This window comes from Propithecus coquereli, unplaced genomic scaffold, assembly GCF_000956105.1.
Source record: "Propithecus coquereli isolate 6110/MARCELLA unplaced genomic scaffold, Pcoq_1.0 Scaffold3, whole genome shotgun sequence".
Classification (NCBI taxonomy): domain Eukaryota; kingdom Metazoa; phylum Chordata; class Mammalia; order Primates; family Indriidae; genus Propithecus; species Propithecus coquereli.
Window position 1 is genome coordinate 20,156,166 of NW_012148618.1, and position 16,258 is coordinate 20,172,423.

General features: G+C 33.7%; 2 protein-coding genes across 2 annotated transcripts in view; one reads left to right on the forward strand and one right to left on the reverse strand.

Moving 5' to 3' along the window:
• The window catches only part of FGF7 (fibroblast growth factor 7), a 65,672-nt gene extending 62,421 nt beyond the window's left edge, over window positions 1-3,251 (forward strand). Inside the window, exons 3-4 of the mRNA XM_012649452.1 lie at window positions 780-883; window positions 2,142-3,251. Of these exons, the coding sequence (XP_012504906.1) occupies window positions 780-883; window positions 2,142-2,336 (299 nt within the window). The 3' untranslated portion in view covers window positions 2,337-3,251. The remainder of the gene's footprint in view (window positions 1-779; window positions 884-2,141) is intronic.
• The window catches only part of FAM227B (family with sequence similarity 227, member B), a 225,297-nt gene that overhangs the window by 136,325 nt on the left and 72,714 nt on the right, over window positions 1-16,258 (reverse strand). The window lies entirely within an intron of this gene.

Below are 16,258 nucleotides of genomic sequence, written 5' to 3' on the forward strand. Positions count from 1 at the left end.
GTTACAAAATATTATATAAACAGGATTCATAATTTTGTTTAAATAAAACACACTATCAATTTAAAACAATCTTTTTCAAGGGAGTAGGTTTTGTTTACCATCACTGATAATTGCTTTAATTGGAATTTTATTCACTTTCAGTATATTCAAGACCTATTAAGTTAGAAAACATTTTTAAGATAAAGTTTAGCCAAACAGAAAAGTAAAGATGTTAGCTTATTATATACTTCCATAGTATTACATGATGATTAAGAGCCAAACTGTCTGGGTTAAAATTGCAGTTCTGACACTTACCAGGTACAAGAATTTGGGCAAATTATTGTGTTTCAGTTTCTCGATCTATAAAATGGGGATAATAAGAGTACCTGCTTCATAGTCTGTAGTGATGACTAAATGAGTTAATACATAAAGAGCACTGGAACAATCCTTGGCATATGGTATGAGTTCAATAAACATTAGGTATTATTGTTACTATTATAGTAAATTAGAAATGTAATTCTAGTGAATAAAAAGCTTAATTTGAATATATAACTATTTCTTTGAATACAGATATCTTTTTCTACAAAATAAAAAATCATCAGTTTGCACTTCCTATATTTAATGACCACTCTGATATTTGTATGTATGTGTTATGGGTAGGGGGTCTCAGGCTGAGTAAATAATCACATTAATAATCATAACAACTTCCAGTTGAAACAGAAATAGGAACAAATGGCCATTTTTGGATGATCAGTAAACCTGAATGAATAATTGACATATCTTTCTGTGGTCCCTTGCAGATATCATGGAAATCAGGACAGTGGCAGTTGGAATTGTGGCAATCAAAGGGGTGGAAAGTGAATACTATCTTGCAATGAACAAGGAAGGAAAACTCTATGCAAAGGTATTAATAATTGATAGCTTACACTTAATTTTTCAAAGTTAATTTTGTCAAAAAATCTTGCCTTTCTGAAAAGTAAAAATGGAATTAATTTCTCTCCAACTGCATAGCTTAATGATTTCATTAAAACACTTTATACTCAGGCATTAAGAAAAAATATTTTCTGTGCAACCTTGGACAAATTGCTTAAGCCCTCTGGACTTTGGTTTCTTCATCTATAAAATTACCTTTAAGTATCCTTCCAGCTCTAAAATTCCATGTGCATTTTAGATATTTAAAATCTAAACTTTCCATTTTTCAGTATTAAAGCTCTTTTTGTTAAAGTTCACTCAATTTGCACATTGCTGACATGAAAATTCTTGGGAAAAAAAGGCCTGAAGTGTTCAGTTCATTTATCAACATCAGTCTCACAAACATGGGCTTTGAACTGTAAGCATTCATATTGTTCCCACTTTATTACAATGCAAAATATGTAACAGTTCATCCCACTATAATAAAGTATAATTGACTTTCTTTTGTATTCCCACAGCTCAGCATAATGCCTGGCACAGGCTAATTATTATATGTAATACTACAGGTTTAATTGAATGAGTGAATGGTTGCATAGATAAACAAATAAATTAACTTTTTATTTTCTGTTAACATTGAAGGCAATGTAGTAGTAAATGAAGAAAAGTGAAATATGTCCTTCACCTGAGGGAGGCAGAACTCTTCTAACTGTACCAAATTTCCAGTGCTTCTCAGAGAATGAGTGACTTGGAAAGAGCGCTATGAGGTTTACTAATTAGGGGGAAATAGATCCTAATACTAAAGAACAGTAGACACTGCTAAAAAGCTACATTTTTGAAACCATGTTGCATAATTGTGTATTATGTTATTTTTTTGTTTGTTTTAAATTTAAGATGCCCTTTTTTGCAAATATATTGCACAAGTATATATAATAAACTGCATTAGGCCTACTCGACCTGAGGTTTAAAAAAGTTATGTATGTTAGGGGGATGGAGATGGGGGGTAAACATGCAACTAAAGGACATGGGGAGCATTGTAGGGGGGAACGGCATTCCTTTAACCCTAGCTTGGGTGAGGCAAAGACATAAAGTGTAAACATATGTTTGTACCCTCATAATACCCTGAAATAAAAAATAAAAAAAAAAAAGTCATTTATGTTTCAATTCTGCCAAATACTACCTGCTTACTTTTTGTTTAATTGAGCCCCTCTAAAAATCATTTGGATAATGTTGTTCATTTGTTGTTTTAACAGAAAGAATGCAATGAAGATTGCAACTTCAAAGAATTAATTCTGGAAAACCACTACAACACATATGCATCAGCTAAATGGACACACAATGGAGGAGAAATGTTTGTTGCCTTAAATCAAAAGGGAGTTCCTGTAAGAGGAAAAAAAACGAAGAAAGAACAAAAAACAGCCCACTTTCTTCCTATGGCAATAACTTAATCACACACGGTATATAAGAAACCAGTTCGAGCAGGGAGATTTCTTTAAGTGGACTGTTTTCTTTCTTTCTTTTCTTTTTCTTTTCTAAGTAACCAAGAAAGGCTGGAAAACTACTGAAAAACTGATCAAGCTGGACTTGTGCATTTTTGTTTAAGACACTGCATTAAAGAAAGATTTGAAAAGTATACAAAAAAATCAGATTTAGTAACTAAAGGTTGTAAAAACTTGTAAAACTGGTTGTACAATCATGGTGTTAGTAATAGTAATTTTTTTTTCTTAAATTAATTTACCCTTAAGAGTATGCTAGATTCGATTATCTGATAATGATTATTTAAATATTCCTATCTGCTTATAAAATGGCTGCTATAATAATAATAATGCAGATGATATTATATAAGATATGTCAGACCTAAAGGCTGCTGCAATGATTTGTCAGATAATCAAGCCAACACTAACTATGGAAGATGAGCAGTATTTAAAATGCTTTCTAGTGAAAAATTATAAGCCGCTTAAACTCTAATCAAAATAAAAAGAATATTCTCAAAAATTTTATTATGAAATTGAGTCAAACAGGTAGTTTTGCAGAAGTATAGGATTAGAACATGCTTGAACCTATTAACAAGAACAAAGTTCCTAATGCTGCTCAAATTGAAAGGGGATATTTTCAAAAATCTTGTATGTAAAATAGCAATAATGTTGACAATACTGTACTTCATCTCACTTGCCACAAAATAACATTTTATCATCCCTAAAAGTAAAATTCATAAATCCTCAAGTTTTTTTTCAAGTAACATAAACTATCTTTTATATAATTCATATTTGGGAATATGGCTTTGAATAATGTTCTTTCCATAAATAATCATGCTTTTTTTCCTGTGGTTACAGCATTAAACTCTATTTTAAGTTGTATTTGAACTTTATTGTTTTGTTATTTAAGTTTATGTTATTTATAAAAAAAAAACCTTAATAAGCTGTATCTGTTTCATATGCTTTTAATTTTAAAGGGATAACAAAACTGTCTGGCTCAGCTGCGAGTTTCCCCTCCCCCTTGTGACTGATACCAAGTCTAGTACACAGCATTTGGACCAGCGAAGCCTGGAAGGCAGACAAAAATGACAGCCTGCAGCAATGCTTACAATAGATGTCTCCCAGGGAACAGTAAAAATATGTGAAAAATGTTTTGCCACACACTCTTGCCAATTGAATTATATAAGTTAAATCATTACAAGTAAAAGAATTTATAGGATTTTAAAGTAAGAATATAGTTGAATGCATGAATCGAAAAGTATCATATTTAAAAACCATGTATATATAAATTTAGCAATTTTCTAATCTCTAGAAATCTTTGCCATTCAAAAGGTAGCAGCATTGAAAGTTGTTTTCCTGTTAGATGGCAAAAGCACAATGCCCCAAATAGAAGATATACTTAGGGAAAGGGGACCCTGAATATCATGAATGCTTGAGGGCAGGCTACAGATGATGGATTTTTAGAAAGATTAATTCCTATTTCAAAATTCTTCCATTGGCAGCAGATCTTGGTAGCATTTTGTATGTTCACCAATGGAAGCCAACATTCATTTCAATTAAACTGCTGGTATGCTAATCATTGTGGTTTTAATTTCAAAATATTTGTCATTCAAGTCCCTTTATGTAAATACTATTTGGTAATACATTTACAGGTGATAATTATATGAAATGTCTAGGTCAACAGAAACAACAGATTCATTTTATTTTCTTGTGCTTCAACTACATGACCAGGCTGCAGGGAGTTAGAAAGAATTGCCCTTCCTCAAATATGGTCTTGGGAGATAGCATGAATGATGCCCTGAACTATCATCTGATTCAAAGACCTCGCTAGCCTAGGTTCCTAGATTAGGCTTCTATGACTGGAGTCTTGTGAGCATATAGAGCACAGAGGAGGACTTAACGTTTTTCACATTTCTTTCCTTAGTGCCCAGCAGAGTGTCTTTCCATAATCAATTTTTTATGTGAATTCATTCAATGTTTAAGTATAAAAGAAAATTCATAGTGAAACTAATCATACTTCATTTTAAAGAGTTAGAGTGAAACATGATTATACAGAATTTAAAACAGAAATAGTGTACATACATATAGGATATAAGCTATGTTAGGACCAAATACTCTTATCTGTGGAGTTATCATTACCATAAAATTACACAGCAATGCCAAATTAGGCAAAACCAATATTTAGTAGTGAATCCATTCCTGATAGTATAGGTTGTCTACAAAATCTTTCTAGAAACATTTACTTTTAATTCTTTGTTTTCATCCTATGTTTTTACATTTACAATGCAAATTTTAGAAAATAAAATCTGTTCTAGTTACATATACTTAGAACCGTGGAATCTTAAAACTATAAGGGGCCTCTGTCCCTCTTAATCATTTGTAGATCAGGAAATTGAGATTTTAATACACCCAAACCCATATGGCTGGATAGGTGCAGAACTGTCATAAAAATATAAGTCACTTAGCATATGCTTCTTACCGTTAGGTTATTAGGATTATTAGTTAGTGGTCTCCTGTTTTTGTTTGCTTTTTTAAATTTTTATTAAGATATGATCTTTGCATTTGCATGCAAATATGACCATGTTTTGGCAGTTCACTTCACACCAAATGATTAATCTATGCTACAATGATTTGACTCAAAAGGAGAAAAGAAATGGATGCAATTTCCAATTCTGATTCCTATTCTACATTTACATACACCCCTTTATTTATGAATGGAAAGCATTGTGCAAAATATCCATATAAACAGAGTAATCCTTTCTAAAATGCTCTTTGAAAGAGAAAATTAAATACATGGGTTTCCAACAATTAGGAAGGAAAAGATTAAATAGAAGAACATGAAATGTTATCAAAGTAATATAAAAGATACTTTCAATACAATAAGTGAACTAAAATATTTTGGCGTAGATAATCCATAATATAAATTATCAGCCTTTGAGTTGCCTGCAAATCCAATTAAATAATAGAAGAGAAGGAAGATGCTGGAGATGAATTCTTAGAGTTTCTATTTCTTAGAGTTTGCTCTTCTGGTTCTCTAGAGTGCCAAAGAACATAAAGATGGACCAGGGGACCCAGCTTTATTTAGTAAAAGCAATTCCATAACAACAAGCACCCTAAAGCAGTGCCCCTTATAATTTTCCACTGAAATATCTATAATAACAGAGGTATAGAATGAGAGTCTAGGGAATAATGCAAAGGTAGCCCACCAAAGACAGAAAATTTCTTGAAAACTTCCTTTATCTTAAAATTCATGTGATTTTTGCATTTTACTCCATAACACATTTATGTTTGCTTTAATATAAAAATATCTCCAATTAACACCAGGGAGCAAAGTTGGTGCTTCAGAATGACTTATAAGATTTATCATGTGGCTTCATTTACACCCTTACCCCATTGCCATTTACTTAGGCATGAATAAGACACAAGAATTCCTCTACCTCCCATACTCCAACTTTACACATAAATAACACACGGCTAAAGAAAACCAAAACATAAACTAAGTTCACTATGTACAGGAGTGATGTTACATATATTTAACAGCCAATATGGGTGGGTACTGCCCAGTCAGAATATACCACTGATCTACCAGAATGAATGTGGGCCTCTATGACTAACTTGTGGGTACCAGATGATTATCAGCCTTGATCATTTCTATGATCACCCTAAAACAGAGTTTTGGAAAATATCTATCAATTGGTCTCTCTGGTTTGAGTTCCTACTGTGTATCTTAATATGAAATAGTTCATTAAAACTTCATGTCTAACTGCTTCAGCATTGTCAGCTATTCTTTACTTCACTTCTACGCAGTATTTATTCAACAAAGCTGCTGCCTTCAATGAAGATGACTTGTTTCTTGAGGCCCACATATGCTCCCACCTATCCTCCAACTTTGAAGGGTTTATCAAGAAAATTTACTTTCTCTTGAGTTGAAGAGATTTGACAGGAAGCAAGAAATAGTAGTATTAGTCTCTTCCCAACAATCCTCGATTCCTCCCTTCTCAAACTATGCCTTTCAGGGAACTAGGAATTTAGTCTCATCTAGGAAGATGCCATTTATGTTTTCCTTTTACTTCCTGATTATTATGTGGTTTCATTTTCCAAATCCTCATCATTGAATTTATGAGAGCCTATACAAAATTATTTTCTTTTACATCATTGGTACTTATATCCTAATAATTGAAATGTGAGATGAATAATAACAATTAGCTTAAAGATGACAAATCCTTCTCTTGATGAATCCTGCCATGTATTAGTTATCTATTGCTGTGTAACAAAACTTAATGGCTTAAAACAACAAATATGTATTATCTCATAGTTTATGTGGTTCAGGAACCGAAGCATGGTTCAGCTAGGTGTCTCTGGTCAGAATGCCTCACGAAGCTGCAATCAAGGTGACCAGGGCTACAGTCATCTATCATAACACTCAACTCAGAGAGCGATTCATCTTAGCTCCTCAGGTCCTGGCTGTTGCCTGGACACATCACTTCCTCACCACATGGGCCTCTCCATACCACTGCCTGCAACATGACAGTTTGTTTCCCACAGAGCAAGGAATCAGAGAGAGTGAAAGAAAGTGCCCAAAATGGAAACCATAGTATTTTTTAATAATCTAGTTTTGAAAGTGATGTCACTTCTGCCTACATTTATGGAGAAGGTATACACAAGGGCATAAATACTGGAAGATGGCAATCACTGGAGGCCATCTTAAAGGCTGCCTAATCTAAGTCATAAACTAGATGTTTTTAAAGCCACTGCCATAAACTGGGATTCTATAGGCCCTAGTAAGAGTAATTAATGGCTTTCAGTGGTGAGTCATTCAGCAGAGAAAGAGATGAAGTAAATATAATCTCTGTGGAAACATTCTTGATTCTTCCCTGAGTGATACTGTATGGTCATTCCTACCCAGGATAATTAAGGAAAGGTTTGAACTATAGTCTGGACTTTCTATTAGCCCAGATTGAGCCTCCTTACAACTCCTAACATAGCTGGAAGACTGACAATATCACTTTGCCTCCACATGAAGGAAATTATTCTGCCTTCAGACTCAAAATGAAGATAATCCTCCCTTAACTGCTCTACCTCAAGAGAATAAGTTCATGGATGTTAGTTGAAAATCCTTTGGGCTATAGAGAGTTTTGTTCTAAATAGTGGAGGCAATGAGTCACAAGTTGCCCAAAACTATCTAAGAATAAGACCTAAAAAGAGTCTATCTTCTTTTGAAAAGTTTCTGTTCATGCCCACTTTTTGATAGGGTTGTTTGATTTTTTCTTGCTGATTTTCCTGAGTTCTATATAGATTCTAGTTATCAGCCCTTTATCGGATGTGTAACATGCGAATATTTTCTCCCATTCTGTAGGTTGTCTGCTCTCGTGATAGTTTCCTTGGCTGTGCAGAATCTTTTTAATTTGATCATGTTCCATTTATTTATTTTTGTTGTTGCTGTGATTGCCTTTGGGGGTCTTCTTCATAAATTCTTTGCCTAGGCCAATGTCTATAAGAGTTTTGAAAAAATGTTCAACATCTCTAATCATCAGGGAAATGCAAATCAAAACCACAGTGAGATATCACTTATCTCCAGTGAGAATGGCCTTTACCAAAAAGTCCTAAAACAACAAATGTTTGCATGGATGTGGAGAGATAGGAATACTCATACACTGCTGGTGGGACTGAAAACTAGTACAACCTCTGTACTAGTAAGCAATATAGAGATAACTTAAAGAGATACAAGTAGAACTACCATTTCATCCAGCTATCCCATTACTGGGCATCTATCCAAAAGTACAAAAGACATTCTATAATAAAGACATCTGCACTCGAATGTTTATAGCAGCACAATTCACAAATGCAAAGATGTGGAAACAACCCAAATGCCCATCAATACATGAGTGGATTAATAAAATTTGGTATATGTATACCATGGAGTTCTATTCAGCCACAAAAAAAAATGGTGATATAGCACCTCTTGCATTATCCTGGATAGAGCTGGAACCCATTCTACTAAGTGAAGTATCACAAGAATGGAAAAACAAGCATCACATGTACACACCATCAAATTGGTTTTAACTGTTCAACACTTAAGTGCACATATAGTAATAACATTCATCAGGAGTCGGGCAGATGGGAGAGGGAAGGAGAGGATGGGTATATACACACCTAATAGGTGCGGTGCACACTGTCTGGGGGCACGCTTGAAGCTTTGACTCGGGTGGAGCAAGGGCAATATACATAACCTAAACATTTGTACCTCCATAATATGCTGAAATAAAAAAGAAAAAAAAAGACCTAAAAAGAATCAAAAGCGATTGATTTCAATGCTAGATGAACACCAGAATCACCTGGATTTTTTTTTTTTTTTTAATAATGAGGCCTAGGCCCCCATCCCAAGCCAATTGCATCAGTATATATGGGAGGGAACCCAAGCAGTGGTATCTTTAAAACTCCCCAGAAGATTCTAATGTGCCTATGCAATTGAGAACTAATTAGGTATATGGGAAAAAAACAAAAAACAAAAAATCTCTTTAGGAACTATACCTGGTTCTTCATCATTTTTTCTTCCTTTAAACACCTTGAAAAGACTTATTCCCAACACCCTCCACCTACCACTCCCCCCAACTCAGGTTTTCCTAGATGCCTACACATTTTTTGCTGTTCATAATTGGGACTAAAAGGAAATGAAAACACTAGAAATAGGGCAATGATTATTTTTGTATCAAAATGATTACTGACCACAACGTACACAAATGTGCCCCCTCCCTCACCATAGCCTCTTCTCAAACAGAGAAGCCAGATTGATTATGTTAGAATATATTTCAGATCATGCAACTCCTCTGTTCAAAACTGCAATTGTTTTCCATACGACTCAGAATTGAAGCCTGTTCTTATAGTTGCCAAAGAGTGGCAATGGAGGAGGGTGAGTAATTAAAAACTTTGCTGCTGAATTAGGTGTGGACAAGACAACAGGGAAAAAGTAATAAAAATCTAGAGGAATTGTACAATCAGCTTGACTGGCAGATATTACTGAATTCTCAGTTTATTATAAAGAAACTGAAATTGGGTATTATAGACAATATTTAATGGGGATCATAATTATTAGAATCATACTCAGAGGAAAGCCCCGCATCAAAAACTGATGAATGTACCTTTTTATGTTTGAAGTGAACATAAAATATTTAAATCATATATATATCAATGATTCTCCACTTTACTGAAATTTTTCTATTAATCAACCAATTAGTGGATCTGACTAGGCTAGATGAGAGGGCTTTTACTTTGCTATTATTTAACTTATCTCCTATTGTTGGTTATTTTTTGGTTGTTTCAAATTTTTCATTAACATAAATATGGATATTTTTGTATATACTTCTTTATATTTCTGATTTTCTTGGATGATTACACAAAATTCATTTGAAAAACTGATTTTCAGAAAGTGTTTTCCAAAATATATTCCAATCATCAGTGCATGGGAGTGGATATACATTCTAATTTTTATGTTCAAAATTTAGTCAGCTTTTATTCTTGTCTCAATCTCATATGCTGCCTAATTTCTTAATCTCCCTAAATTACTACTCTGTGTCAGTTGCCAATTTAAGACCCATACTGGCCCCTTGTTGCCTATTAGGTTTAGTTTAAATTCCTAAAACTAGTACCCAAAGCTGTTAAATAATTGACTCTACCTTACCTTTCCAATTTTCTCACTGTTCAATACAAACCTCATAGTTTCTTTAGGCCATTGTGCTTATCATCATGCTTTACACAGATCATGTTGATTCTGCCTCTGAGCTTTGTCTATATTGTCCCAACAATCTAGAATATCTCTACTGTCACTGTAAATTCATACTCTGCTCTGCTCTGAGGGACAAGGCTCAAGTTTAATGATCTTTTCCTTCCCTGAATTCTATTGCACTCAGTAAACAACTGCACACATACATAGACACATACAAGATATACACATGTACATATATAATGTTTACGAATATATGTCTTCATCTACTTCAGTTAAACAAGCACATCTTGAGACTCTACCATGTTTGTTTCAGGCACTATATGATAAATATGTGTTAAGTGTGATAAAAGTAAAAATGGCTATTGCCTTTTTAAAATTCCCCATGGAAGCTAGTAATAAAATAGAACCTCAAAAAGTACTAAATACTCTTTTTTTAAAATATTTTTTTATTTTTTTATTTCAGGGTATGAGGGTACAAACATTTCAGTTACATTTTATGTCTTTGCCTCACCCAAGCGAGGGTTAGAGGCATGCCCTTCCCCTCTGCAATGCTCACCGTGTCTTTTAGTTGTGAGTTTACCCTCCCCATTCCCCTAATCCCTGGAGAGTATTACTGCCATGTGATCACCCTAGTGTTGATCAGTTAGTACCAACTTGATGGCGAGTACAAGTGGAGCCCATTCTTCCGATCCTGTGATACCTCACTTCGGATAATGGGCTCAAGTTCAATCCAGGAAAGTATAAGAGGTTCTAGATTACTGTCATTTCTTATAATTGAGTAATATTCCATTGTATACATATACCAAATTTTAATAATCCATTCATGAATTGACAGGCACTTGGGTTGTTTCCACATCCTTGCAATAGTGAATTGTGCTGCCAAAAACATTCAGGTGCAAATGTCTCTAAATATTCTTAATACTTGCTTGCTAACTAGTCCATACGAATTATCCAAATTATTATTAAATGTAATTCATAACAATCAAATCTGGATAGTTCTGTAAAAATACTGCCAATTTCTGGTTCTTTGAACTACTCTATGCCTTATGTTATCCACTCCACTTCTGTTCACATAGTCTTTCTCCACATAGTATAAAATACAACCAATAATAATACAATAATACAACTTATGAAATTGATATCACATTGGGGATTTGTATGTCTGCCTGTCTTACTACTGTTTTAAGGATTTCTTCACTCTTTAGCTGTGCAAATTTCCTGGTTTTCTTTGAACGGGATATAATGAAAAGCACAATGTGGAGATTTTACTGGCTTAATTCTCAAAGTGCTCTCTTATATCCAAGTTTTAAGGGTTCTTTTTTAATTGTCAATGAATACTGCTAACAGTAAGAGGTAACAAAATGACAGAGGAGCCAATTAAAATTCAAGTACCTTTTATAACATACGGAGTCCTAACCCATCTGGCTGTTACTTTAAGTATTTCTGTAACGTGTCATTTGCTAAATATCAACTATTAATAGTACTTGTGTATGAGTAACTACCGTGTTTCTTTTTTATCTCCTCACAGTACAGTAATGTGCACTATGTTCTTGACAGCTAGTTGAATATAAGGATTTTTCTTATTGCTTCCTTAAACCTAAACCATAGTTTATAAAAATCATGAGATTTGTTAATGTTTTAACCTTAAAGTCAGATAAAGAGGAAAAGTTGGGTTTAAAATTGGGGGAGAGGTATAAAAATAGTTTTTCAAAAACGATCTTATTTTTACTTCAAAAGCTTAAATGTGGTATACCACAATAAGACAAATGAACATTAAAACTTTAGTTTTGTAAATAATCTAACAATATACTGGTTAAGGGGAGCTGGCTTGTAAATCTTGAGTCATTCCAGATACTGAAATTCTATAACTGCTTACATTCCAGTCCTTGACAGGGAGATATTATGCCATTTTGTTTGGAAGGCAAATTTTAACTATCCACTGTCTGTTTCTTTCATTAAAAACAAAAACAGAAAATTCTTTTTGTTAAAATTCTGGAAAAAAGTTAACTGCCACATGACAATAAGCACTCAAATGTCAAAAAGAAGAAATTATGTTTTAAGTATGTTTTGTATTAGAAGTAATTCTAAGATAGCAGTATAAATGAGCGCAGATTATTCTATTCCTTGAAATGCATATATATGCATATGTATGCATGTGTATATATACTCATGTTTTACTCAGATTCTGCCCTTGACTCTTGATCTGTATCAGTCCTCCTCCAGTACACAGATTAAGATTTTAATATACATAAAGCCACACACACACACACACACACACACACACACACACACACACACACAGATATAGAGAGAGAAGAGCTCTAAAAGCATGAATTTAGTCTCTTGCTAATCCCACCTCAACAGTTAACAATCACTTTGGAAGATTATTCAGCACCTATGAATAGAAGTCATGGAGTAACAAAATGTTAGAAAGGAGGAATGTAGAAATAGTCTAATCATCTAAATTTTCAGTTGGAAAAATAAGCCTCAGAGCAGTTATATGACCTGCTCAAGGACATTCCAGTCTTTTATGTGCAAGTTGAATACATTAGAACTGGAAAAACATTAGAGACTATAGAAAAGTCTTCAAATAAAAACACCCTTTCAGCCCCAGCAAATAAATTATCAGAGTCTTATGTTTAGGGCATTCTCTATAGTATGACTGAGTCCAGATTGGGGATAAGCAGCACAGAAACTGTAAAGCAATAAGCAGGATATGGTAGCTCTCAGATGCTATGGGCCAAGCTCCCTTACGGTGATTTCCTATAGGATGGTAGTCCTCAAAGCTTTTGGTCTCAGGGCCCTTTTATACTCTTCAGAATAAATGAAGACATCAAAGAACTTTTGTTTATGTAGGCTTTTGTATCTACTAATATTTGCTAGATAGGCAATTAAAAGTGGAAAATGTTAAATATGTATTTCTTAATTCATTAAAAATAACAGGAATAAACTCATTTCATGTTAACATAAATAGCATCTTTTATAAAAAAATAAATTTACTTTCAAGAAAAAGATTTGAGAACAGTTACATTGCTTTATATTTAAAAATCTCTTTAATATCTGGCTTAGTAGAAGACAGCTGGATTCTAATATATACTTTTACATTTATTCTGTTGTGATATTTTAGAAGTATATATCTATATATTAATATTAAAATATATAAAGAAAATCCAGCATTACACAGACATGTAGTTAGAAGAAAGAGGAATATTTTAATAGCCTTTTCACATAATTGCAAATATTCTTTGATATTACAACAAAACTTGACAAGTTGTAGTTTTTAATGGTGGGTTGCAATGTGGAATCTGAAACCATTTCACTGTGTTTTATGTACTCCATTACATTAAAAGACATTGATTTGGGGTTTTTAAAATCTATGTATGATTTTTTTTTTTGAGACAGAATCTCATTTTGCTATCCAGTCTGGAGTTCAGTGGTACGATCATTGCTCACTGCAGCCTCAAACTCCTAGGCGATCCTCCTGCCTCAGTCTCCCAAATAGCAAGGACTATAGGCATTTGCCATCATGCCTGGCTAATTTTTTAAATTTTCTGTAAAGACAGGATCTCACTTTGTTGCCCAGGTTGGTCTCAAACTCCTGCTTCAAGCAATCCTCCTGCCTCAGTCTCTGAAAGTGCTAGGATTACTGGTGTGAGCTACCACACCCATCCTATGTATGATTTTTAAAAATCAAAATGCATTGCTCACTTGGAAAATACTGGTTTAGTGAGTTATGTAGATCTTCTAAGTGTTGACACATTTCTTTATACAATATCAATAAATCATATTCATTAATATTACCACTGATCTCATCAGAAAAGTCTTTAAGTACTGAAAAACTCTCAATGTCGTGGTGGTGAACATAACTTCTATGAAATTTTTGTTTGATAGCTAAAATTATTATTATTGGCCACAGCAGAAGCACTCTATTAAATAAGGATTACTACTCTATTCTTTAACTGGATGCCTGTAGTAGACATTTAGCTGTCTTCCAAAATTTGTGCTCTCCTTTCCATAGTATAGAGTTATCACTACATAGCAGCAGTCAGGGTTTTTATTTGCTATATCTCCTTAGATTTAGGTATACCAGTGACTTGTTTTCACTAATGGTATGTGATTGGAAGTGATGTGGGTCACTACTGAACCAAGACTTTTAAGAGTGTATGCCCACTCCTTTTTTATTCTCCTGATTAGATAAATTCAAATGACTATTCAGTTCTATAGGATGGTGAACCCTAAATATGGAAGTAACCTGGAGCTTGGAATCATTATGTGGAGGAGAGGCACACACTGAACACTAATTAATATAAAAACTCAGCAAATAGCATTAAAAGTAGGTTAGAGCTCTGGAGAGATATGAGAGGCTTAAAATTCAACTAAAGAAACACATATATTTAAACAGATTTCTTTGTAGTCAAAATGTAAGCAGAAGTTTACAGGAAAAAATTACCTCTTTAAGTAATCCTCATCTTTTTGAAATGGTACAACTCCCCCATTTAGTTCTCCTATCAAAAACAACGGTGTGTAGCAGATATGTGCTTCCCAATGGAGGCTCTGTTTCTCTTAGGGGTTTAGAAACTTCGGCCTTTTGCTATCATTGTGCCACTATACTACTGTGGCCCCAGAGCATGGATTTTCAAGCTATCTAAACCATCGCTTGCTATTTCTAGAGGAGTCCATAAACAAAATTGGGAAATAGGATAATTTTTCTCCCTAGTCTTCTACTAGCTCTGGCTCTTCTATTCACATCCTTCCTTGTTCCTTCTCACCTATTAAAATTGAATCAAAGAAGGCCGGGCACGGTGGCTCACGCCTATAATCCTAGCACTCTGGGAGGCCGAGGTGGGCGGATTGTTTGAGATCAGGAGTTCGAGACCAGCCTGAGCAAGAGCGAGACCCCGCCTCTACTAAAAAAAAATAGAAAGAAATTAATTGGACAGCTAAAAATATATAGAAAAAATTAGCCAGGCATGGTGGCACACGCCTGTAGTCCCAGCTACTCGGGAGGCTGAGGCAGCAGGATTGCTTGAGCCCAGAAGTTTGAGGTTGCTGCGAGCTAGGCTGACGCCACGGCACTCTAGCCCGGGCAACAAAGTGAGACTCTGCCTCAAAAAAAAAAAAAAATGAATCAAAGAAAGAATCTAAAAACTCATTCACATTTGCCATTAATGAAGGATTAAGGCTGTAGTAACTCTCACAAGTTACAACTCTTATCCTGTGATGATAACTAAGCTTTAATATACTTACAAACCTGTAAAATTAAATGAGAGGCAGTATGTGAAGTTGTTAAGAGTTCATATTTTAAGGCCAAAATTTCAGGGATTTCAATTCCTATTCCAGCACTTCTCACTTATGTGACTTTAGGCAAGTTACTTGATCTACTTATGTTTCAGTTTTCTCATTTATAAAATGAAGATGATAATAAAAGCCACCTGCCACACAAGAAGATTACTAACAAGGTTCTATTAAGTCAACAAACTTTATCAGGTACATACTTCAAATTGAAGATTTTTCCAGGTTGAACATAAATTATTAAATTTTAATTTTGAGCAATATATAATAAGCACCATTATAACCTGGTTCCCATTCCCATAGACTTAGATGATCTCATTCAGAAACAAAAAAAATCTTGTCATGTTTTAGAATCAAATATAAAAATTATTTTCAAATATTATGGGGTAATTAAGATGTATGACACATTTATCAAGATTTCCCATTAATATAAAAATCAAGTGTGTTTGAAGCATTTAGAATTCTTATTATTTTTTAAATGAAAATGACTATTTTATAAGAAATACAATATAAAACCTCTTACAGGCATTATAGTTCATTACGTAGAATAATTCTTCATTTTAGAGTGCATAAAATGGATACTTAAATAATAATAACTTCTAAAAAAATAAGGATCATGAAACAACATATAAATAATGATTACTTGGAATAAATATAACTGAGATAAAAGCTCATAAGTAATATTTTCTAGAAGAAGAAAAGAACTTTTTCAACTACTTCTATAACCTATGAAACAACTTTACTACAATCTCTTGGTGGTCAAATACTAGTCAAAACCTGTTAATTATTTTTAGTTTTCAAATACCAATTGTTAAATATTAAAATATAAAACAGGAGGCTGAATTACAGACATGTAGTTAGAAGAAAGAGGAATATTTTA